We start from the raw sequence: 22,961 nt of genomic DNA, 5'->3' as shown, positions 1-22,961 counted from the left end.
CCCTGACCAGGGATTGAACCCGTGCCCACGGCAATGAAAGCACAGAGTCCTAACCACTGGACTGCCAGGGAATTCCCAATTGTGGTATAATTTAGATACAATAAAATGCATATATCTTAAGCATTGTTTAATGAATTTTGACAAATGTCTAGACAAATATAACTACCAGCCTATCACATCATAGAACCTTTCTGTCACCCCAAAATATTCCCCTGTACTTCTTCACAGTCACCCTTGGCACCAGGGAAAACTGTTCTGATTTATATTACTCTATATCAGTTTTGACTTTTCTAGAATTTCATGTAAGTGGAACCATACCATATGAACTCACTTGGGTCTGACTTCTTTTGCTTAACATAGTGCATTTGAAATCCGGTGTTGGTATTGTGTATGTCAGTTGTTCATTTGTTTGTTTGTTTTTTATTGTGGTAAAACATACATGACATAAAATTTACCATTTACTCATTTTAAGTGTATATATCATTCATTGGCCTTAAGTACATTCATAGTGCTTTGTAATCATCACCACTATTTCCAGATTTTTTTTTTCATCCATCCTGAACTGAAACTCTGTACTTGTCAAACAATAACTCTCTACTTCCCCCTCCCCAGCCCCTGGCAACCTCTATTCAACTTTCTGTCTCAATGAATTTGCCTCTTCTAGGTACCTCACATTAGTGGAATCATATAATATTTGTTCTTCTATATCTGGCTTTTTTCACTAAGTGTAATATTTTCAATGTTTATCCTTGTTGAAGCATGTGCCAGAATTTCATTCCTTTTTAAGGCTGAATAATTTCATTTTGTGTAATTACACTTTGTTTACCCATTCATATATTGATAGCCTGTGGATTCATTCATTTCTTTTTATTGTTGAGTAGTATTTCATTGTGTGGATACACCACAACTAGCTAATCTGTTCATTTGTTCATCTTGTTGGACACCTAGATTATTTCCAAATTTTGGCTATTATGAATAAAGTCCTTGGATGGACATATGCTTTCATTTCTCTTGGGTAAATACTTAGGAGTGCAATGGCTGGATCATGTTTTAAGTATAAATTTAGTTCTTAAAGAATGGCCGAACTGCTTTTCAAAGTGGCAGGAAATTATCAATGCATGAGGGTTCCACAGTTTTGTCAGTTTTTAATTTTAGTCTGTTTAGTGGGTGTGTGGGGTTCTAATTTGTATTTCCCTGATGAATAATAATGTTAAGCATCTTTTCATGGGCATATTGGCTATTTATCTTTTCTTGTGAGTTATCTCTTCAAATCCTTCGCGCACGTAAAAAAAGGGTTAATATCTATTTTTGCAACCAGTGTCGTCCAGACACTATGCTCATTCATGCTCATGGCTTTATGCGCTTTAATTGACGCCCACCCTGCACAGAGGCAGTAACCGAGTGACACTTCAGCGTACCTAGAAGGCTCAGCCCTAACTGGATCCAGAATGGCTAGGCCGTTTCTGGGCGGGGTCCCTGGTGGCTCTCTAAGGCACGCTCGTTGATTGGCTGAAGGAAAGGCACGCTCGTTGATTGGCTGAAGGAGCACTTCCGCAGGCACTTCCGAATCCGGGCCCGCCCCGAGCATTGGTGATTGGCTGGGCTGGCCGAGCGCGAGGCCTCTCGGGAGTTGTAGTTCTTGGGGCCCGGTTGGGGACGCCGGGAAGGACTATTGGTCTTACTTGGTCGCGGCCGCTGCTACCATGTCCCGCGTGTCGGTCCCTTGTCATGTGAAAGGTACCGTGGCCCTGCAGGTGGGCGACGTGCGGACCTCCCAAGGCCGGCCTGGCGTGCTGGTCATCGATGTCACCTTCCCCAGCGTCGCGCCCTTCGAGGTGAGCAAGCAAGTGGGCGCGACCGGGGCTCCTGGGCGGGGCTTATCTGGGAACTAGGGCGTGTCCCAGCCATTTAATCGTTTACCGAAAGCCTCTGCAGTACCTCGCCCGTACGAATCAGTTAACCATTTATTTATTCCTTCAGTTAACACACAGTTACTAGAATGCAGCTTCCTCTTCTGTTCTCTTCAACGTCTCTCCCCAGTGTCCAGAATGGCGCTGACACGGAAGTGCCGAGATAGTAGGCTAGGTGCTGGAAATACAGTTTTGAACCTAATAGAGGTGAGAGGTCGTTTTGTCCCTGGCCACTGGCTGGGTATCATTAGACAATGAGTTACCCCCAAACCTGCCTCCTGCCCATTCCTACAGTCCCTGCTGGAGGTCAGGTTCAAATCATCCCTCATCAGGATCTTCCCAGTGGCTCCAGTTTCCAGTCTCCAGTTGCCCTTCCACATCTGCTGGCAGAGTGACTGGACACTGCAAGACCTCAACACAGAGGACAAAGTCCACTTTCTAATGGCCTGGCATTCAGAGCCACTCTGTGTCTTTGCCCTACTTGCCTCTCGGCCCCAGGCATTTTGTCCTGTAGTGTGTGGTTCTCCCCCAAGCTGTTGCTTACTCTAAGCTGGGAGACTTCATTACAGGGCCCAACCCTGGAAATCTGATTCAGTAGGTCTGGGGTGGAGCCTGTACACTTATATTTAAAAAAAAATTTTTTTTCTTGAGTAATTCTGTTTTGTTGCATTTTTTTGTTGTTGCTGTTGTTTTTGGGTTTTTTTGGCCTCACCACCGTGGGATCTTAGTTCCCCGACCAGGGATCGAACCCCGGGTCCTGGCAGTGAAGCACCGAGTCCTAACCACTGGACCACCAGGGAATTCCCTCCTTGAGTAATTCTGATGAGTATCCAGTGATGAGAACTGCTTTAGCTAGGCTAAACCACTCTCTGTTCCAGGGGTATGCCAGGTCCTGTCACCCCTTGGTGCTCCTTTGTTTATGCTACTTTACAGTTTCTACCTTTCATGGTCCACTTGATGAACTCATCTGTACATTTTCTGATTCCTCTAGAGTTAGGGCTCTGACCACTCGCAGCATCTTGGACATGCAGCAAGATCTGAGGTCATGGTTTGTTTGCATGACGTGCTCATTTAGACTGTGAGTTCTAGGAAGGCAAAATCTATTTGGGCCCCAGTGGATTCTTGTTGATATTGTTAGATTGGTAGAAGAGTACATTCCTAAGTGGAGGAAGAGATGGTGCTTTTGAACCCCTCAGGCCTGGGGCCTAGGTCTGATTTGTTATGGTGGGTTGTGTGTGCCCTAGTTGCAGGAGATCATGTTTAAGAATTACTACACAGCCTTTCTGACCATCCGTGTTCGCCAGCACACCTCAACACACACTCCAGCCAAGTGGGTGACCTGCCTTCGGGACTACTGCCTGATGCCTGACCCACACAGTGAGGAGGGAGCTCAGGAGTATGTATCGCTGTTCAAGCACCAGGTCAGCTGGGACTCAGCATGGCCAGGGCAGCCCAGATGAGGGCTCACAAGAGGCCTGGGGATTGGGCCAGGATACCATGAGGGAAGAAGGGCGGGCAAGGTTGGCCTGAGTTGTGGTTCTTGGGCAAGTGCCTTGGAGGAACTACTGTTTCCTTCTCAAAGGCCTGGGGAGGAAGCACCTTGGCTCATTGCTGGTTGGCTCCTGGGCAGTGAGCTGGGGCCTCGGTGGGTCCTTGTGCGTATGTGTCAGATGCTGTGTGACATGGGCAAAGTACTGGAACTACGCCTGATTCTGCGACAGCCATCACCGCTGTGGTTGTCTTTCACGGTGGAGGAGCTGCAGATCTACCAGCAGGGACCAAAGGTAAGTGACTAGCTCAGAGCTGTTTGCTGGCCCTTTCTCCAGGAGGCTCCTAGCTATGGCTGGGAGGCCTGGGGGTGCAGGTGGGAGTGGATGGGTAAGGATGGGGAGACTCAGAAGGAGTGCTTCATGGAAGTTAGCCAGGTGGGAATGCTGGAAGCTCATGATAAGAGGTGAGGCCATGTCCCCATATCCCCTGACCTTTGGGGCTACCTGCCTTTTTCAGATCTGGAACATTCAGGTACCCAGATATACTTCTGTTCCTTGTCTTCGTGGGGCTTCCTTCTGCATAGCAGAAGAGCTTAGGTAGTCTTCTGCCCCTGGGACCTAAACAGGATTTTCCCAGTTTCTGGGGCTCAGGGGCCCTTCTCTCTGCCTTCAGGACCTTGGGATCTGGTTCCAGGTCTCTCCTACTCTTCCCGCCTCAGGGCAGTATGCCTTTGCTTTGCAGAGCCCTTCCATGACCTTCCCCAAGTGGCTCTCGCACCCAGTGCCTTGTGAGCAGCCTGCTCCCCTTCTTGAGGTAAGCCCTCACCCTGGCTAAGAACCATGTGCGAACAGCTCTGGTGTCCAGCACAGGCCCAAGGGGACCCCTTTCTGCAAGAATCTGGGGCTGGACCCAAGGACGTTGGTTCACTCTGTGCACCTTCCTCCTGGGATTTGAGGCATCTCTGTGTGGGGCCAGGCCACCTACTCCACAACAGGCCCCATCCTCATGTTTCACAAGTCATCTGGGAATGTCAGCTGGAGGGCCCCATAGCCCAATTTGGCCTATCTGGAGTTCTAAGGGCACTGCTGGGGAGAGACCCATGGCCAATGACCCCTCCTTCTGGAGCAGGGTCTCCCAGACCCCAGCAGGGTATCCTCCGAGGTACAGCAGATGTGGGCGCTGACAGAGATGATCCGGGCCAGTCACACCTCCACAAGGATCGGCCGCTTTGATGTGAGTGATCGCTTCCCCCTGCTTGGCTCCCGTTGGCCTGAATGGGTCAGATCTGATGGTCTTTTGTGTTGCAGGTGGATGGCTGTTATGACCTGAACTTGCTCTCCTACACTTGAGCTGTGGCCCTTAGTCAAGACGTTGGCCTTCCGTGCCCATCCAGTCCTGGCTTAGGCCATCAGAGGCCGAAGTGCTGTCCCTGTGCATTCCGAGTGTTGCCTGCATGCGCATTCTGTCGGGACCACGTTCACAGAGTCAAGATTCTTGGGGGCTCACTGTGTTGCTTTAGCATGAACTCCTGGAGGGGATACTCTCTGTCCTCACCTGACTGCAACCCAAAACTCCTCCTTCGCCCTCCCTAAAAACACTCCAGTTCTATTACTAAGAATCCCCCTGTGCCCTCTGTCTCCCCTGCCAACATGCACATTCCTGTCTTCTGCCTGCTCCCTCACCCTGAGTGCAGTGGGCTGGGGTAACCTACTAGAACCTGCTCTGTCTAGCCTTGGAAGACTGCTATAGCTTGGCAGTCGTAGTTTGGAAGCTTGGGGGAGAAACAGGAGCCACATTCTTCCTTCTGCGCCCCCTAATGGCCTTCTTTCCCTTTGTATTATGCCCACAAAAAGAAAATTCCTATCTAAACTCTTCTGCTGCTTGCCTAGGGAGCCACACAAAGCTGGGAATTTGGGCAGCCTGAGTCCCTTGGTCCCTGAGTTGGCTCCTAGATGTGTATTCAAATGGGTCTTCCCCCATCCATCGTGTCTGGGCAAGGCTGGGGCCTGAAAATGAGTCCTGGGACCTGTCTGCCATCTGACAGAGCCCAAAGCGTATCCTTGTCCCTCTTCCAGTTGCCCCCATGTAAGAGCCACGCTCAGTGTGATGAGAGATCAACCTCAGTGGTGGTGGTGGGGGCCAGGTGAGGGTTCTCATTGGTGTCTTTTAAGAGGCTGAGGTTTTCTACAACCCCAGGCCAGCAGCTGAATAAGACAGGCTGCTGCTCCTTATGAGAAAATCCTGCTTCTCTGTTTTTTTCCTGGCTTTCTTCTGGGGGCTGTTATGAGGCAGTACTGCATCATGTGTTGGACCTGGAAAATTGGATGTTTGTGTGGCTCAACAGCTTTCTAGGGGAAGGGCAGCCACTTTTTGGTGGGCACCTTCTGATGTCACCTATCAGTTCTTGCAGGTGGTATCTGCCTGCAGGGTCATTTACTTAGCCCCATTCAGCTTTTGCTAAGAGGGTAATGATCAGTCTTGTGCTCAGGGAGTAGCAGCCCTCAGTGTGTATGTGAGTGAGGGGGGAGGTCCCTGGGATGGCAGGGACCCTGCTTCCTGCACAGCTCTGTCCCCAGCACAGGGCCTCGTGTTCAGCAAGATCAATAAATACTTGTGGAATGCATCACTGTGTTCGCTGCCTATGTTTGCCCAGCGAGAGAGCTGGAGACCCTCACATGAGGCCAGGTTACTGTGGCACTCTGCCTGCCGGGCTGACTCCACCCTCCTGTGCCCTCTCCACCCCTTCCCCTCCCCCCATGTGACCTTACACTCCTATTGTCCTAAACTGGTGATTCTGGCCTTTCAGCCCTTTGCAGAACTTTGGCCCTTTGGAGGCAGGGCAGTCAGAAGGGGGAGGTCTAGCCCCCAGCTCTATTTCTGAGTGGCTTAACTGGCTCTAACCGCCCAATCTGCCCTGATCAGATGGAAGCGCCCGGGGCTATTTCCCTGCAGCTGGGAGTCAATGCACTGTGTGCTCTAAAGCTGCGTCTGCCCTTGGGGCTGCCCACTCCCTCTTCTGATCCCCCGGGCGGGGGGGATCGACCTATCTAAGCAGGGCCTGGACTACATCTCCCAGCGTGCCTGTCAGAGTGGTGGCCTCTGTGCGTCGGCTGCACCCGTTACAGGCAACAATGCAGCGGGCTGGGAGCATGATGTCCCGTCTGGGCTCGTGTCTCCAGGCTCTCCCCTCGGCCCTGCGCCGTTCTCTCAGTAGTGCACAGGTGGGACAGAGGGTGCTGGGTTGTGGTGCCAATCTTGGAGGGTGGGGGAGGAAGAGGGCTGGGGTCTGGGGCCTTGGTGGCACTGAGCCCGGCCGCCCGCAGGACGTGCTCCGCAGGACACCACTCTATGACTTCCACCTGGCCCATGGCGGGAAGATGGTGGCATTCGCAGGCTGGAATCTGCCTGTGCAGTACCGGGACAGCCACGTTGACTCACACCTGCATACACGCCGGCACTGCTCGCTCTTTGACGTGTCCCACATGCTGCAGGTGAGCCAGGGGAGTGCGCTGATTGCCAGGCCAGGGCTTCCTCTCCGTCCACAATGGTGCAACCCTCGGCTTTCTTTGCTGGGAGCTGGATTCCAAGGGCAGCCCTCTCAGAAGGGTTGGAGGTCTCAAGGGTGTAATGTACTATGGTCCCCAGTAAACTGACTCAGAGGGTCTCCTGATCATCTGTCTCATCTCTCTAGCCTGCTCCCACTTAGTGGAGTGCCTCAACGTCCTGGGTTTTCCAGGGCTGCCACTCATTGTCATCCACTGTCCTAGGTATTGGTTTGGAAAAGGGGCTATTTCAGGAAGGTGCTGGGCCCTTTCAAGTTCCTTAACCTCCCTGAGTGCATCTCTTCTGTATTGGTGGGTGTGGGGGAGTCAGAAAGTAGGGCTTCTGCCACTTGCAGAACCAAAAGACTAGTCAGGCACTTTGGCTGGATTGGACTGTGCTGTGGGTGGCAGGGAGGATGCCTCCTAGCCCCGTGGCTTTCCAGAGGCTTTTTGATCTCTTTCCCAGACCAAGATATTTGGCCATGACCGGGTGAAGCTGATGGAAAGTCTAGTGGTTGGAGATATTGCAGAGCTAAAGCCAAACCAGGTGGGCCTTTCTTTTATTTTTGCTCTATGAGTGTTCTTAGTCATAAGCCAGCAAACCAGCCTGAGTCCCTGCTTCGGGCCTGGGGGCACAGAGATGGATCAGACACAGTTTCTCAGGGCTTTCGTTCTTGGGGGATGGAGTCCCTGAGTCATGTCCAGACACCCAGCCATCTGCAGGGAGGGTCCTATCCCATCCCCACCACATCAAGCTGGGAGGCCAGAAACCCAGGTTCACATCCTGTTCTGTGACCTTCCATGCTGCTTAACCCCTTGCAATTTAAATTGTAGTCCTGGGAATTCCCTGGCGGTCCAGTGATTAGGATTAGGACTCTGTGCTCTCACTGCCGAGGGCCTGGGTTCAGTCCCTGGTTGGGGAACTAAGATCCCACAAGCTGCGCGGCCAAAAAAAAAAAACGAAAGCGTAGTCCGTAAACCAGCAGCCTCATCGTCACATAGGAGCTTGTTAGGATACACTCTCAGGCCAGTTCTTCAGACCTGCTGAATCAGAACCTGCATTTTAACAAGATCCCCAGGTGATTCATGTGACCTCTTAACCTCAGGCTCTTATACTGTCCATCCAGTGGGGAGGCTGAGGCCAGCCAGCCTCAGTGTTTTGGAGGGTTGTTGTGGAACACATGGGATCATCAAGATAGACTTTGAAGCTGCTGCTGCTGCTGCTTTTTTTTTTTTTGGCCATGCTGGATCTTAGTTCCCCAACCAGGGATTGAACCCTCACCCTCAGTAGTGAAAGCGCCGAGTCCTAACCACTGGACCACCAAGGAATTCCCATAGACTTTGAAGCTTCTGTCCTGGGGTTTGGGGCACAGAGTTAGTTGTCCTAGGTCTGGGTGGGACGAAGCATCAAGTCCTAGGTATGGTGGGTTAAGTGTGAGAGGGGCTCTCTGTACTGAATGGGGAGGGGTGCAGAGGCCCCACCAGATCAGGGAGGTGTCCCCCAAGGTGGGGAAGAGGTGAAACCTTTCTCAGTGTATGAGGATCAAAAACCCTGGGCTTGTGCAGGGGCCTAGGCTGACCCAGCCTTGCTTCTTGCACTGCCACCCCTCAGCCCTATTCACAAGGGTTCATGAGTTTGTGGTGGCTGAGTGGGCCCAGGGGCATGTTTGACTCACACTTGACTTTGGCCTCTTGGACTTGGAGGCAGTGATGCTCCACTTTCATGCTAGGGAACACTGTCGCTGTTTACCAATGAGGCTGGCGGCATCTTAGATGACTTGATTGTGACCAACACCTCTGAGGGACACCTGTATGTGGTGTCCAATGCTGGCTGCTGGGAAAAGGACCTGACCCTCATGCAGGTATAGCCCCTCTGTGTCCCAGGTACCCTGTCCTCCTCGTTCACAGAGCAGCATCCTTGTTTTCCAGGACAGACCTGGAATGGATAAGGAGCTCAGACAATGGCTCTTTGAAAGAACAGTGGGCCAGAGCGGGCCCTCCCTGGAGCATGCTAAGTTTCAGTGGTGGGGAAGTGGGGGAGGTGGGGAGGTGGGGAGGTGAAGCTGATCCTGGCCCCTAAGTGAGGATCCTCTGGTGAGGATGAAAGGCTGGAGCCTGGTGTTAGAGCTGGCAGACCTGGGCTTGAGTCATCTCTACCACTGAGTAGTTATATGACCTTGTTAAGATGGGAACCAGCCTACTCTGCTGAGCTCTGCATCATCTGGCCCGTGGCAGGTGCTCAGTAAGGGGTCCCAGAGCAAATGTGGTATTTCTTTCCTTTCAGGACAAGGTTAGGGAGCTTCAGAACATGGGCAGCGATGTGGGCCTGGAGGTGATGGATAATGCCTTGCTAGCCCTGCAAGGTAAGTGGGCCAGGCTGGGTTTGGAGCTGACCTTTGCCTTCCAGGTTTCCTCTACTGCTTGGCAGAGAGGCCGTGCCGGGGGAAGGTGAGGATGGTGCACCATAATTCTAAGTTTGGTATCATGCCCTCCTTCTACCTGCCACAAGGCTCCATGGGCTGTGGGCAAGAGCATCTTCTCTCACCTACAGAGTGGGGCTTGCTCAGGGCTTGTTCTGGTCCCTAAGGGCTGTGATCCAGCTTTCTGGGGCACCAGGACCTGGACACTTGGTTATTGGCTCCCTGGGCCCAGGCCCCACTGCGGCCCAGGTGCTACAGGCTGGCGTGGCAGATGATCTGAGGAAACTGCCCTTCATGACCAGTGCTGTGATGGAGGTGTTTGGCGTGTCTGGCTGCCGTGTGACCCGCTGTGGCTACACAGGAGAGGATGGTGTGGAGGTTTGTCAAGAAGTGGGCACAGGGTAGTGCAGGGCATAAGACTCTGGGGCCAGCAGCCCATCTGCCCCCTGGTGTCCCTTGCAGATCTCGGTGCTGGCAGCGGAGGCAGTCCGCCTAGCAACAGCTCTGTTGGAAAACCCAGAGGTGAAGCTGGCAGGGCTGGCAGCCCGGGACAGCCTGCGCCTGGAGGCAGGCCTCTGCCTGTATGGGAACGACATTGATGAACACACCACACCTGTGGAAGGCAACCTCAGTTGGACATTGGGTGAGCTGGGCTAGCGCTCAGGGAGGGGATCCTGAAGGCTGGAGTGACCCTTGATGAGACCAGCCAACCCAGGACTGCTTCCAAGGTTGTGTAGCCTGGAGCAAGTGGCACAGCCTCCCTGAGCCTTCATTTCCTGAAGGTACCACAGTGGCTTTGCCCAGTAGATATTGAAGATCCTCAGCAGGCTGAGGTGGGGAGCATGGCCTCCAAGACCAGGGGTCAGTAGGTGGATGGTTGACTGCACTGCAGGGGAGGAATGGGGTCTGGGGGCAGCCTGAGTGAAGGGGCCTTGATGCTGGATAGATGTCACTTGGGTTCCTTGTCACTAGGACCTCCTGTGGTCAGGGGGTCATGTTAAATCTGATGTGTCATGTTCCAGGGAAGCGCCGCCGAGCTGCTATGGACTTCCCAGGAGCCTCGGTCATTGTTCCCCAGCTGAAGGGCAAGGTGCAGCGGAGGCGTGTGGGGTTAACATGTGAGGGGGCTCCTGTGCGGGCGCACAACCCCATCCTGAGTATGGAGGGTACCGTGCTTGGTAGGTTGACCAGGGAAGTTGGAGGGCCCTTGTCTCTTCCCTAGGAGGGTGGGGACCCTGGGCTGGCAGGGTGGTGTTGACACATGGCGTCTGCCTGGACAGGTGCTGTGACCAGTGGCTGCCCCTCACCCTGCCTGAAGAAGAATGTGGCGATGGGTTATGTGCCCTATGAGTACAGTCGGCCAGGTACCCTGCTGCTGGTAGAGGTGCGGCGAAAGCAGCAGATGGCCATGGTCAGCAAGATGCCCTTTGTGCCCACAAACTATTATACCCTTAAGTGAGGATGACTTGGAGCAGGGCCCTCTCCTCTAGGAGCCTTACCCTGGAGGGCATTCTACAAGGGGTTAGTCAGGAAGCTGAGGCAGAACACACTTGGGATAGGTGGCTAGGTGGAGGCTGGTACTGGTTGTCTGGGTGACGGGGTCACACCACCTATTCCCATTTCATCCTGTGCCACTTGCAACTTCAAGACCCCATTTCTGAGTGACGGACCAGCCCACGGTCCCATTGACCCCACTCTTGCCTGCTGGAGAAACATCAGTTCTGGCACCTCGCCCTTCCACTCTGCCAGGTGCTGCCTGTGCAGCAAAGGCTCACCTTTAGGGGGAGGAGAAAGCCTGCCCAACCTACCTCACCACGGTTTCTCACACTGCAAAGGGTCATTACCTTGGGCAGTGCCGGCTACCTCCTCTGGTTCACTTTCCATGAATTCAAACTGTTGCCTCTTCCTGGGCAGGGATGATTCCTGACTCACAGAGGGTTGGCCTAGTAGGGCTGTGGTGCCCGTGTGTAAACTTGGGGATGGCTGAGGGGGGCATGGACTCATTCTTCCACATTCTCCAGTTGGCCCAGCCTGCTGCCCAGCAGCCAGCCATGTCAGGCTCACCACCTGTTCTGAGCCCCAGGGCTGTTGTAGGGCAGGCTGGGCCTCCTCCCAGACTTGCCTTATCCTGGGCTGACCTTCGTCCCTGGGACTTATTACTGGACTCCACTGACTCCTAAAAAAAATAAAACATTAAATGAGCTTCCTTCCTTCTTGCTTGCTAGAGTTCTAGCTTCATTGTTCTCTGTCCACAGGGTTCCTAGGGTGCCAGTCCAATGTCTGCCTTCCTGGCTCAGACTCAGAGTGGGTTCCGCTTGAGAGGGGCAGGTCTATAAGAATTAAAGGGGAGAGTGCCCCTACTGGGCACCACCACTGCTCCTCCAGGGAGCTGGCGTCACCTCTCCACCTCTGCAAGTTGTATTCTGGGTGCTCAGGGGCAACAGCCCCCAGGTGTTCCCTCTCCCGTTTCCCCTGTGCGTGCACACTGTCCTGTCAATAACCACACAGCTGATGCACTTCCATGTTTAATAAGCCACATCCTCAGTTGAGCCTGGGGTGAAATGTGGGACCAATTCTGAGTGTGGTGTTTGTTGTCAGTGGGTAGGCCTGGGGCTGCAGAACCATCATCCCACCAGCCAGAAGATACTCCGGAGTACTCGTGCATGAGCTCAGCATAGTCCTACTCCAGTGCACTCTGCAAAGACAGCCTAGGCAAAGGCTGCCAGATGGAAATGTGACATTTAACAGAGAGGAAGGAAGCAGTGGGACACTGAGGTAGCTGCTGGCCCAGCAGAAGCAGGCAGAAGTATGTCCATCAGGGAAGGAGGCGGGTCTAGGGCCACACTGCTTTCAGGAACTGGTGTTTGCCACTTATACCTTTAGAAGTTCCCTTGGCTCACTGTGGAAGTGGCAGGCCTGCCTAGCCTGTGGGCTCTTAGAACGAAGCTCCTCTGGTTCCAGGTCAAGATGGGAAGTGGTGAGGCTGCAGGGCACGATGGGGCCGCTTTGCACTAAACAGCTCAGTATGTCCCATTGAGGGGCGGGGTACAGATCCACAATCCCACAGGCACGTAAGCAGTGGAGATGGGAGGTCACCCCCGGGACTCAGCCACTTTTAGGTACCCAGCTTCCTTCTGGGAGGGGTTAAAAGGAATATGAGTACAATGAAAAGACAACTTATATAGCCTGACTCACACCTGGAGAGCTCAGGATGAGCCAAAGGAGGTGGGTGTTTGGTGTCCACTGTCTTATACTTGAATGGCCAGCTAAGTAACCATAAAATATAAGGCTGGGGCCTCCCTGGTGGCGCAAGTGGTTGAGAGTCTGCCTGCCGATGCAGGGGATACGGGTTCGTGCCCCGGTCTGGGAGGATCCCATATGCCGCGGAGCGGCTGGGCCCGTGAGCCATGGCCGCTGAGCCTGCGCGTCCGGAGCCTGCGCATCCGGAGCCTGTGCTCCGCAACGGGGGAGGCCACAACAGTGAGAGGCCTGCATACCGCAAAAAAAAAAAAAAAAAAAAAAATATAAGGCTGTGTCCAGGCCAGGATTCCCTGGGTCCCTGCCAACAAAGCAAAACCAAATAAAGGAAACCCGAGGCTTAGGGGAAAACAGACCTGCCTTACAAATCTCAGAGCTGGTCAACCTCAGGCTTCCTCCCAGGGACAAATCTCTACAGGGTCACATCCCAGGGGGATGGGAAGAGGAATAGGAAAAAGCCAAGAGAGAAAATGGACTGTTGCCGTCCCCAACCCAGAGGCTTCTGAGCTGACCCCTGAAAGGAGAAGCATGCCTTCTCTCCTTAAGCCACCCAGATCAGGGTACAGGCAAACTCTTTACTGGCCCAATGCCTGGGGCTGCTGGAGGCAAGACCAAGGGCAGTGGAGGCCCAGCCCAGCAAGCACTGGCATACTCCCTGCCCCCAACCTCTACCCCCGCTGCAGTCGTCCCTGGGGTCTGGGCAGCAGCAGAACCCAGTATGGGAGCCAGCAGACCTGGTGATGTTCCTGGAGACCCCTCTGCTGCCTTCCCTTATTCTCTGTGGGTTTTAAGAGGTTCGTTTGCTGTCGTTTCCCTGAAAGTGATAGAAGAGAAGAGGGGTTATTCCACGGACAGCACAACAGTCCCCTTGTGGGGGCTGAGCTGGGCTCAGTAAGGCCACACTATAACCTAGACCTCTCTGCTGAGCTTCTACAGCCCTCACTGGGTCCACCACTTTCCCCTGCAGACTTATTCTTCCTCCTGCTTCTCCACTTTGTGAATGGTGCTCCCATCCTTCGCCAGTTGCCAAGGACAGAAACCTGTGCAGTGGCAGGCCTCCTAATTGGCCTCTTGCCCTCTCTATTGGACTCCTTTACGTATTTGCCATGAAGCAGGCAGTTATAAAAGCAAATTCGGTCAGGCCATGGCTTTGCTGAGTCCAATAGCTCCTTGAGACTTGGGATAGGGTATTCCGGGTCCCTTCATGCCTTTATATTTGAGCTCCAGCGTCACAGCCTTGTCTATCCTTCCAATATGTCACCCTTGTTCTTGCCTCTAGGCCTTGTTCTGTCCATTCTCTTTGCTTGGTACACCCCTAGCCTTTGCCCTCAGCTTAGGTGTCTGACTTGGAAGATACCAGCTCTGATGACCCTTGCCTCTGCACTGCTGCCCTCCCCTTTTATTTATTAAAACAATTTTTTTAACATCTTTATTGGAGTATAATTGCTTTACAATGTTGTGTTAGTTTCTGCTGTACAACAAAGTGAATCAGCTATATGTATACTTATATCCCCATATCCCCTCCCTCTTGAGCCTCCCTCCCACCCTCCCTGTCCCACCCCTCTAGGTCATCACAAAGCATTGAGCTGATCTCCCTGTGCTATGCAGCAGCTTCCTGCTAGCCATCCATTTTACATTTGGTAGTGTATATATGTCAATGCTACTCTCTCACTTCATCCCTGCTTCCCCTTCCCCGCCGTTCCTCAAGTCCGTTCTCTACATCTGCGTCTTTATTCCTGCCCTGCCACTAGGTTCTGCCCTCCCCTTTTAAATCTCTGGTTCCACCTGTGAGCAGGGCCTGGGTTTTTCTTGTTCTCTGGACCTAGTGTGGCCCCTGCCATGTGGTAGGAGCTCAGAGATCAACTGAGTGAACGCTCTGATTAGTGAGTTCATGTTTTACAGATTAGAAGGCTGATCCTGATGAGTTCAGTCAGTGCACTAAGGACAGAGGCTCCTGCCTTTCCAACTGAGGGGCTTACAGTATAGTGGAATCTCTACATCTCTTACAGTGCAGTTGCCACTACATCTCTGAAATTGTGACAATAACGCCACCCACCCCACAGGTTACTGAACAGCATACAGATGGGCTGCTCAGACATCGATGTCACTTGAAGCCTGAGCTTTAGTGCAGACCCTGGGGTTTGCTGCAAAGTTGGTGGCCTCCTACCCTGAGAACTCCCTTCCCCTGTCCTCAGCTCAGGAGTGGCCTCTGCCTGCTAAGCATGGGGTAGACATAGGAGTAGATTTACTCACCAGGAAGGGAAATGCGTGGAGCCATCAGGTGTGGATCCGTTCTGGCCGCCCAGACCTGGGGGCAGGAACACATCCAGAGCTGCAGCAAGCTGGGGGTGGGTATCTGAGCAGGCATCAGCCCAGGTCAGGTTAGAGGCCAGTGGTATTGTTTGATGGAGAGTGTAGTGGAGGCCCTAAGGGACTAGTGGTATTGTCTGATGGGGGATGAAAGGAATTTATATGTGACGGGTGGACTGGTGGGGTTTCTGGCGTGAAATGGTATGTTGACACGGGTCAGGGTACAGCGTTAAGTTGTGATGAGGTTCTCAGGGGACCCACTGGTAGTCTGGGGGGGGTTCTGGGGAGCCCAAAGGTACAGTCGGTGGGGGAGGGGGTGGCCGGCCCACGGAAGTTGGTGGATCGTCTCACCTGGCCGGTGATACAGCCCGGTCACCGTACTCCCGTAGAACCCCCACGCCAGCTGGATGCTCAGGAGACTTAACACCAACCAAAGCAGCAGCAGCTTGAAGAGGGTCACGCGCATGTCCTGCGCCTCCCACTCCAGCAGGAACTCGCTGCCGAGGGCGCCCAGAGCGCCCAGCACCGTGGCCGGCAGAGCCTGCAAGGACTGCCCAGACCAAGACTCCGCCATGACTGGCCGGCGTCCCAGCCAGGGTACTGTCACCGTAGTCCCCGCTGCGCAGGCGTCTGGTCTTCCGGAGCCAGGCCCGCTAGTGCGCACGCGTAAACCCACGGAAGGCGCGTCTACCCCGCTTGCGCGAAGAGTTGGCAGTTTGGGGAGGAGTGTTAAAACCGCGCACGCGCACCTAGCCCCACCCTGCTTAAAGGATGAGTGACTCGAGGAGTATAAAATAGCAACCAGGTCTTTTATAGCCCAGGAGTTCCCATGATGCCCCACGCGGCTGCAATGATTGGTTAAGAGTCTTGCCTTTAGGGTGTGGACACGCTCCTAAGCAATCGTGGCTGAGCAGGGAGCGCGCGCGCGCACGCGGGGCCGCGACTGGGGCCGGCTCGAGCCCGCTGGGCACGCGGGGGCGCGCACGTCTCTCCCCGCCCTCCCGCCGCCGTCGCCGCCCGCTCTTGCTTTCTCGCGCTCTCCGCCCGTTGCTCTCCGTCGGTTCTCTCGTTAGTCCGCCGCAGCTTCCTTAGCCACCCGCCGTAGTCTTTGAGCTTGTGACTCGCGGACGGGAGTCCTCGGCGCGGAGAGGCCGGACTCGGAGTCGTCGCCTGAGGTGAGCGAGAGGGTTCCCTCCTGGCGCCGCGGTGCCCCGGGCCCGCCCGCCCGGCACTCTTCCGGCCGCCCGCCAGCCGCCGCCCCGCCGCGGCCGCGCCCCACCTGCTGCTCTCGGCAGGCAGCACCAGAACCCTAGCCCCTGACCCTGACCCCAGGCCGGGGACCCAGGCCCCACTTCCCGAAGCGGCAGCCCCGCCCGCGCAGTCCCCGGAAGCGCGCCCCGCGGCCTCCCGCGCCCCTTCCCCCGCCCGGCCAGGCCTGCTGGAGCCCAAGCCGCCCGCCAGCTCGCGGTCCCCGTCGCTTCCTCTCCTAGGGCCGTGCCGGGCAGGGCGGGGGCTCTAAGCTGGGCCCCACGAGCTGCTGGGCAGCCGGCCCCTGTGAAGTGCGCGTGGCTGTTGGAGTTGAAATGGGAAAGAAACTCTTTACAACTCCATTTTGGCTTTTACGTTTAACATGAAACATGAATCACCGTTTTATACTGCGTGAAGTCCAGTTATGTTTTGGGTATTTTATTTTTTAATGCAGTATGCTTTGAGATTGTCTAAGTAAAATATAGTGTTGAAATCTTAAGGGTTAGGATTCTTCGGTATTTAAAAGAAGGGAATTTTCCAGTTGAAAGGAACATTTTTTCATGATTTAAACTATGTGTCATCAAAATAAAGTATTAATTTGCAATTTTGCTTAGTCTCAATTACTGCCTTGATTAGGAATCACCTGGACATCTGTCCTTAGTTACCTATTGGATCCAGTTACACGTTCATTAAATAGTACTATTTGCACTCAAATTGATTTGGTCAAAACCATGTTTAGTAGTTTATGATAGAAAATTGGCATTCTTTTTCCCAGAGTTGTTTTCACTTGTGTTTCTTAACGATCCTGATTTAAATTTTTTACCTCTGTTGGTAACTCGTTTGATTCTTTTTGTGTTTAAGACAGTTCATTGAAGTAAATGTTTCTCGCAGATGTGTGATCAGATTATACTCCTGCCAGATCTGAAGGGGGAAAAATACTTTAAAAATTCTTTTAAATGTTGTTTGTGGTGAGAATTTTTCCGCCACTTAGTGTCACACACCCAGATGTGTAATGCTTATGTACCATTGCCTGATTGTCACTTTAGACATGGCTAAATTGGGAGAGATGCTGTTTTGAGCATTTGGCACAAGTGACATTGTTTGGACTGAAATAGAAGATTAATTCTTAATTGTAAAGGATAACTTGAAGGATCTCTTTTGATAAATTGTCTTGAGTAATTCTATCTACTTTTTTAGAGCACTGGTGGCTCTTGGGGACATAAAATATATAAGATGAAGAAAACAAAATATACATATAAGATGGAACTTGGTTTTAGTCAAAGTCTAGTTCTAGACTTACAGTCTCTGTTCTCATAAATATCTGTACTAGAGGGAAGAAGAGAGTAGGAATCCACTGACTTTCTCAATGATCAAGAATTTTAGACCTGAAAGCAATCTTTAGGACTTGTAGTCCAACCCCATTTGCAGATGAGAAACTGAGTCCCAGAGACTTAAGTAAATTTCCCAAGGTCATATGTCTAGTCAGGTGCCAGCCAGAACTATTTTCACTGTAAGATCTTCTCCATGTACTCCCAAACAGCTTGCTTAGAGTCAGCTAAAGTTCAGGACTTTCAACTTATTCCAACTGTTTCTTCATTTATGTATTGCTGATTTTTTATGTATTGGGAGAATCTGAAAATTTTTCCAAGCAAATTTCAGTTCTTAAGCTTTTACTCTCCTTTCTGTAATTTGGATGGTCCTACAGCAGTTGATTGAAATAGGTAAATGAATATACAGGCTCTCTGCTTGGTCTAGTTTTTGGCGTGAGGTGTTTTGGTCTTCTTGAGGGACCCAGCTTCTTCCAGAGGCAGGCCTAGACTCCCCTGCTCCAAATCCAACATAGTTAGGCCCTGATAAGATGTTACCGGGCAACTGTGGGCTCTTTTGACTATTGATTTGAGGTGGGATGGAGAGAAACAGTATATATTGAGAATATAGTTTCCTGTGTATATGTATGTGGTGGTGGTTTTGCTGGAGTATTTTCAGTCCTGATTCCTTGTTTGTCAGTTAACTCCTTTTAAAAGTTTAACCTGGTCATGTGGGGGCGTAAGTTATTAGAGTAAAAACAGGTAGATCTTCAGGTGTTTCTTGTCCATAGGGTGGAGTCCACGCTGTGACTGGAGAAGATGGGTTGCTACTTTGGGCCTTCTTATTGTCCTGGAGCTGAGAAAGTCACGTTAACTTTGCCGGAAGAAAGACTGATTTTCAACTTTTAAGAGCACAAATTTGGGCTTGCTGGGCTTCTGTAGACAGCACCTCCGGTTTAATTGCATTGTGGCTACTAGTGATAATGATAAATGGTACATAATCACTGGATTTTAATCACATATATTTGTAGTTTTAAAAGGTCCCTAAAGGTATTTCGTCTTCCCTTACGACTTAAGTTTATTCCTTTATGCACCTGGCCTGTAGAACTATTTGCTTGTACCTTCACATTAAGATAACCAAATTTTAAACTTGTGTTAATGTGTCTCACTATAGTCGGCTCTTTGGGGACATGCTCATTGTTAAGTACTTGTGAGATTAATAAATTAAAATTCTCAAGACAGATTAAAGTTAGTAATTACTGTAAAATTCCTATTTCAAGTGTTTATTTCAAGTGACTCATTTTTAATCTGGTGCTGAAGTATTAAGTCCTTGTATACTCATAATTATGGTAGTCATGTGACTGAAAATCAGATAGACATTGAAGCTGCTTATTCTGGGTGTTGGTCTGAGTTTATTGGTGCTCCCTCCAGATGATTATGAATACTTTTTTTTTTTTTTTTTTTTTTTTGCGGTACGCGGGCCTCTCACTGTTGTGGTCTCTCCCGTTGCGGAGCACAGGCTCCAGACGCGCAGGCTCAGCGGCCATGGCTCAGCGGCCATGGCTCACAGGCCTAGCAGCTCTGCGGCATGTGGTATCTTCCTGGACCAGGGCACGAACCCGTGTCTCCTGCATCAGCAGGTGGACTCTCAGCCACTGCGCCACCAGGGAAGCCCATGAATACATTTTTATAGCTAATAATCATCAAAATATGAGATACTCTGTTAAATTGGAGCCAGTTTGCAGTTGATACCAGATTGAGCTTGATTTTTTTTTTAAAGAGGGTGGGTAAAGTAAATGTGCTTAAGCATATTTATGATAGCATCTTATTTAATATTCAAGTAAAGGGAAAGAGGAGAACATAAGCAGCCAATGAAATAAGTTTGGAGTGGAGTGAAGGGAAAAGTGGGAGGTAAAATGAAATTAGAGAGGTGGGCAGGGACCACATCATGTAGGACCTTTTAGGACACGGGAAGTTCTTTGGATTTATTTTCTTTAATCATCAGATTTTTTTAAAAAAAATCAGGATAATGATCCGATCTGATATTAAACAATTAGAATCATTCACCAAGAGTAGGGGGTAGATCTGAGTCCATTTTGACTTTAAACAGTAAACTAATACTGACCATTTCTGACAAAGGTATCAGAAGGATTTCCTAATATTATTCATGTCCTTAACCTAATGACTTCAACCTGTTTTTTTGAATCCATTGATTTTCTGACAGTTGTCTTTAATTTCTCTGTAATGCCTGTATTAAAAAGGAAATGTAATTTGATAAAGCAGGTCATTCAGATGTTCGTGGTAGGCTGGGTGGTAGGCATACAGGTGTTCACTGTAAAATTCTTTTAACTTTGCTGTGTGTTTGTAATGCTGTGTGTTAAATGTTTATAAAGTTGGGAAATTAATTTACATAGGATTCATCTACTTTTGATTTTTGCTTTTAAAAGGGCAACATTAGGGGCTTCCCTGGTGGCGCAGTGGTTGAGAGTCCGCCTGCCGATGCAGGGGACACCGGTTCGTGCCCCGGTCCGGGAGGATCCCGCATGCCGCGGAGCGGCTGGGCCCGTGAGCCATGGCCGCTGAGCTTGCGCGTCCGGAGCCTGTGCTCCGCAGCGGGAGAGGCCACAACAGTGAGAGGCCCGCGTACCACAAAAAACAAACAAACAAAAAAAGGGCAACATTAATTTGTAATACTCAGAAAATAAAGTTGATAGTGTGCATTTTGTTAAGTGAAGGAGGCCAAAATGTTTAAAAGTGGTAAATTTTATGCTGTGTCAGTAAAAATTAAATTCTGTGCTTTTCCCCCTTCTGGATTCTGAATTACTTAACAGAACTTTGGGCAAGCCCATTTTACATCCTGTGCTTTTGTTTTTTTCTTTGCGAAATGAATAGACATAATTCCTGATTTTTTTTTTTAATGTGTTTATAGTACCTTTCATCTGAGAAGTTCAAGGCACTTTGTAGAACTTCTGCCACACAGGCTGTGGGTCTTGCAGCACATTTGTAAGGTATGTAAATAGCTTTCATTCCCCTTCCTCCATGGAAGAGAAATAATTATTATATATTATATATTAATGTAAGTTCTAAGGAAATGTGTGTGCAATACTATTAATGATTTTCTTCTCCACCCAACTTGAGATCGTTATCTTACTCCATAACTTTTCTCTCTGCTCTTATTTTCCAACCTCTCTCTATAAGATACTCCTCTAACTTCCTATTTCTATTCTAAACAATATTTTTCTTCTTAGATGAAGATATATTTCCTAACCTCTTAATCTTTAAGGAGATGTATTTACCATATTATACACATACTTCTCTGGCTTCTGGATCACTCCCATCTTAATTCTTCTGTTTTTAAATTTCTTTAAGTTTTTGTTTTTTTCTGTAGAGTAGTTTGGTCATCTTACAGTTTGTGCACAGTCTGTGCTTTGGGTATGTCTAATTATCAGTAGAAAATAATTCAACCAGAGGATGAGGATTGGAGGACAGTCCTTCTTACAGAGGAGTCAGCATTGAGAGGAATGTTAACAGCAGGTGTAATAGCCCATCCAGGGGCTATTCAGATATTTTAAACCGATTACAAATAAAGGAAATAGAATCATCTTAATTTAATTGATACCATGTAAGCATCCTGGTTTGGTACCATTTTGACGACTACTTCTTGTTCTCCTTGGGTCTGAGGGAACTCTGTATATAAAGAAGTGAGCTGTTAAGAGTATGAATATTCTCATTTGATGAGATAGGCTACCTGGCAAGGAAGTCATATAATGGTAGTGGTTTGGGTTGGCTTTGAACTTACGGTTGGCATGGTAAAAGGAATGGCCAAGCTAGCTTGTCATTATTCATTCATTGAACAAATAGTTACTGTATGCAGGTGCTGTTCTGGGACACATTTGAAGAAAACAAAGAAGGTCCCTGCCCTCAGGTAGTTTTTTCTTTGTTTTACAATGTCTTTATTCCTAAAAACATGAACATTTTGAATCATTTCATCTGCTTTTCTCAGTATCACTGACGAGAAAGTGGAAAGCACATCAGGGGTTAATAATCACAAAAACATTAATAGCGCTGCTCATTTTTATTCTAATAGGGAATACTGATGATCCATGGCAAGAGATTAGCCCAGTGCAACTGCTGGGCATAGGACAGCAACTAGGCTAGCACCACTGGGCGTGAGACTCTGTTGCAGTTCCATGAGGCTTGAAATTCTCCTTTCAGCAGATTCGAGTGATGCATTAGGGTGGTTTGATTGATGGCCTCTCTTAAAAGAGGGCAGGCTATATTTCAAAGTTGTTTTCTCAGTTGTTCATTTTTGACATTACTGAGTTAAAAACAAAAATAAGGTTATGCTTTTGCTCTGTAAGTTTGCTTAAATCAGATTTCTTTTACCAGAGAGGCTGATGGCCCTGTAATTACAAAAGAATTCTGCCATAGACGGTGTGCCTGCCTGCCTGTCTGTCTGTCTATGTATCTATCTGTCTATTTGTCTGTCTGTCTTTAAGCAAGTTATTTTATTTCTTTGAGCCTCAGCACCTACATCTGTGAAATGAAGATTTCCGTTTCATAGGAATTTTAGATGAAATAATATGTGAAGAGCACAATGCTCAATGCATATTAGTTTTCTCCCTTGGTGGAAATACTTGTTCTAACTCTGGTAGATTCTTCAAGTATATTTTTCTTTCAGGATATCAATGCATTGTATTTATATAGTGACCGTTTGCTTTCAGAGTGATGAAGATTTTAATAGGAAGCTTAAAGTTACATGAATTTCTTTACTGCCACCTGACTGAATAGGAGAAACACGTGTTTGTTGTTTTCATTTTATTTTCTTGTCTTCTGTTTGTTTAACTATAGGAGTTAGTATGTTGGGCTTAGATTTTACCGTCATTTTTATAAATGTTTACTGACATCATGAATAATAGTTCGATAACATGAGACCATGTAAATCACAAGTTGTACAGATTCATTCTTGGGTTGTAGTAGTGATTCTGCCTTTATCTGACACTGGGATCATTTAGTTCTACCCTTAAGCATCAGTAGATAGTAGCAGCAGAGATGGCAGTCTCCAACAAGTGGACAGAAAAGTAGATCCGTGAGGTGGAGATTTTTTTCTACTGTTATTTGCCGCCACTACCTTTTATAACTGAAGGAGTTTTGAACAATATCTAATCCATGGCAACTCTCATGTACATTCATGTGTCTAATTGTAGTTGAAGAATCTTCGATCATGAAGTTAGAAGCATGCATTTATCCTGTACCAGCTATATGCAGACTTCATTTATCTTTCAGGCTTATTCTTTAGAAATTATATTTTCCATTAAGTTTTCCAATTTTACTAAGCTTGCATCCTTACCATAGTCCCTAAGACAGAAGTCCCTAAAACTTAAAGGGAAAATGTTTTGAACCACTTCGTCAGTTTAATAGTAGGCCCCCAAAGCAGTTCCCACATAAAAACTGATGTATTTTTTGCAAGAAGAG

The 22,961-nt window shown here is 49.6% G+C and overlaps 4 protein-coding genes across 13 annotated transcripts in view; 3 read left to right on the top strand and 1 right to left on the bottom strand.

Moving 5' to 3' along the window:
• Positions 1-1,640: 1,640 nt before the first annotated feature.
• Positions 1,641-6,012, top strand: NICN1 (nicolin 1, tubulin polyglutamylase complex subunit). 5 transcript variants are annotated; one of them, XM_060109876.1, is made up of 6 exons: positions 1,641-1,835; positions 3,215-3,306; positions 3,493-3,694; positions 4,143-4,214; positions 4,530-4,634; positions 4,709-6,012. In XM_060109876.1, exons 1-6 carry the CDS (start codon positions 1,704-1,706, stop codon positions 4,748-4,750), a joined length of 645 nt encoding a protein of 214 aa, XP_059965859.1. In that variant the 5' UTR covers positions 1,641-1,703; the 3' UTR covers positions 4,751-6,012. The 5 variants fall into 5 exon arrangements, with proteins under 5 accessions (XP_059965859.1, XP_059965857.1, XP_059965856.1 ...); XM_060109874.1 differs by having other exon boundaries at positions 3,155-3,306; positions 3,541-3,694; XM_060109873.1 differs by having other exon boundaries at positions 3,155-3,306.
• Positions 6,013-6,517: 505 nt separating this feature from the next.
• On the top strand, positions 6,518-10,822 carry AMT (aminomethyltransferase). 3 transcript variants are annotated; one of them, XM_060110227.1, is made up of 9 exons: positions 6,518-6,622; positions 6,725-6,892; positions 7,410-7,490; positions 8,674-8,805; positions 9,228-9,306; positions 9,596-9,741; positions 9,826-10,006; positions 10,386-10,541; positions 10,644-10,822. In XM_060110227.1, exons 1-9 carry the CDS (start codon positions 6,533-6,535, stop codon positions 10,820-10,822), a joined length of 1,212 nt encoding a protein of 403 aa, XP_059966210.1. In that variant the 5' UTR covers positions 6,518-6,532. The 3 variants fall into 3 exon arrangements, with proteins under 3 accessions (XP_059966210.1, XP_059966213.1, XP_059966212.1); XM_060110230.1 differs by lacking the exon at positions 6,725-6,892 and having other exon boundaries at positions 6,533-6,622; XM_060110229.1 differs by lacking the exon at positions 8,674-8,805 and having other exon boundaries at positions 6,533-6,622.
• Positions 10,823-11,875: 1,053 nt separating this feature from the next.
• On the bottom strand, positions 11,876-15,725 carry TCTA (T cell leukemia translocation altered). Of its 4 annotated transcripts, none has more exons than XM_060111348.1 (4): positions 15,283-15,725; positions 14,875-14,977; positions 13,356-13,435; positions 11,876-12,082 (listed from the first exon to the last, which is right to left on the bottom strand). In XM_060111348.1, the coding sequence occupies exons 1-3, from the start codon at positions 15,503-15,505 to the stop codon at positions 13,393-13,395; spliced, it is 369 nt and encodes a 122-aa protein (XP_059967331.1). In that variant the 5' UTR covers positions 15,506-15,725; the 3' UTR covers positions 11,876-12,082; positions 13,356-13,392. The 4 variants fall into 4 exon arrangements, with proteins under 4 accessions (XP_059967331.1, XP_059967329.1, XP_059967328.1 ...); XM_060111346.1 differs by having other exon boundaries at positions 11,876-12,852; positions 15,283-15,724; XM_060111345.1 differs by having other exon boundaries at positions 11,876-12,497; positions 15,283-15,724.
• A 182-nt stretch (positions 15,726-15,907) lies between these two features.
• RHOA (ras homolog family member A) overlaps positions 15,908-22,961 on the top strand; it is a 56,611-nt gene continuing 49,557 nt past the window's right edge. The window contains exons 1-2 of the mRNA XM_060111344.1: positions 15,908-16,106; positions 20,416-20,494. The gene's annotated coding sequence lies outside the window, so the exon portion shown is untranslated. The remainder of the gene's footprint in view (positions 16,107-20,415; positions 20,495-22,961) is intronic.

Source organism: Mesoplodon densirostris, chromosome 10 (assembly GCF_025265405.1).
Source record: "Mesoplodon densirostris isolate mMesDen1 chromosome 10, mMesDen1 primary haplotype, whole genome shotgun sequence".
Lineage (NCBI taxonomy): Eukaryota > Metazoa > Chordata > Mammalia > Artiodactyla > Ziphiidae > Mesoplodon > Mesoplodon densirostris.
Note: the sequence above shows the minus strand (reverse complement) of the source record. Positions and strands in the feature narration are given on the sequence as shown.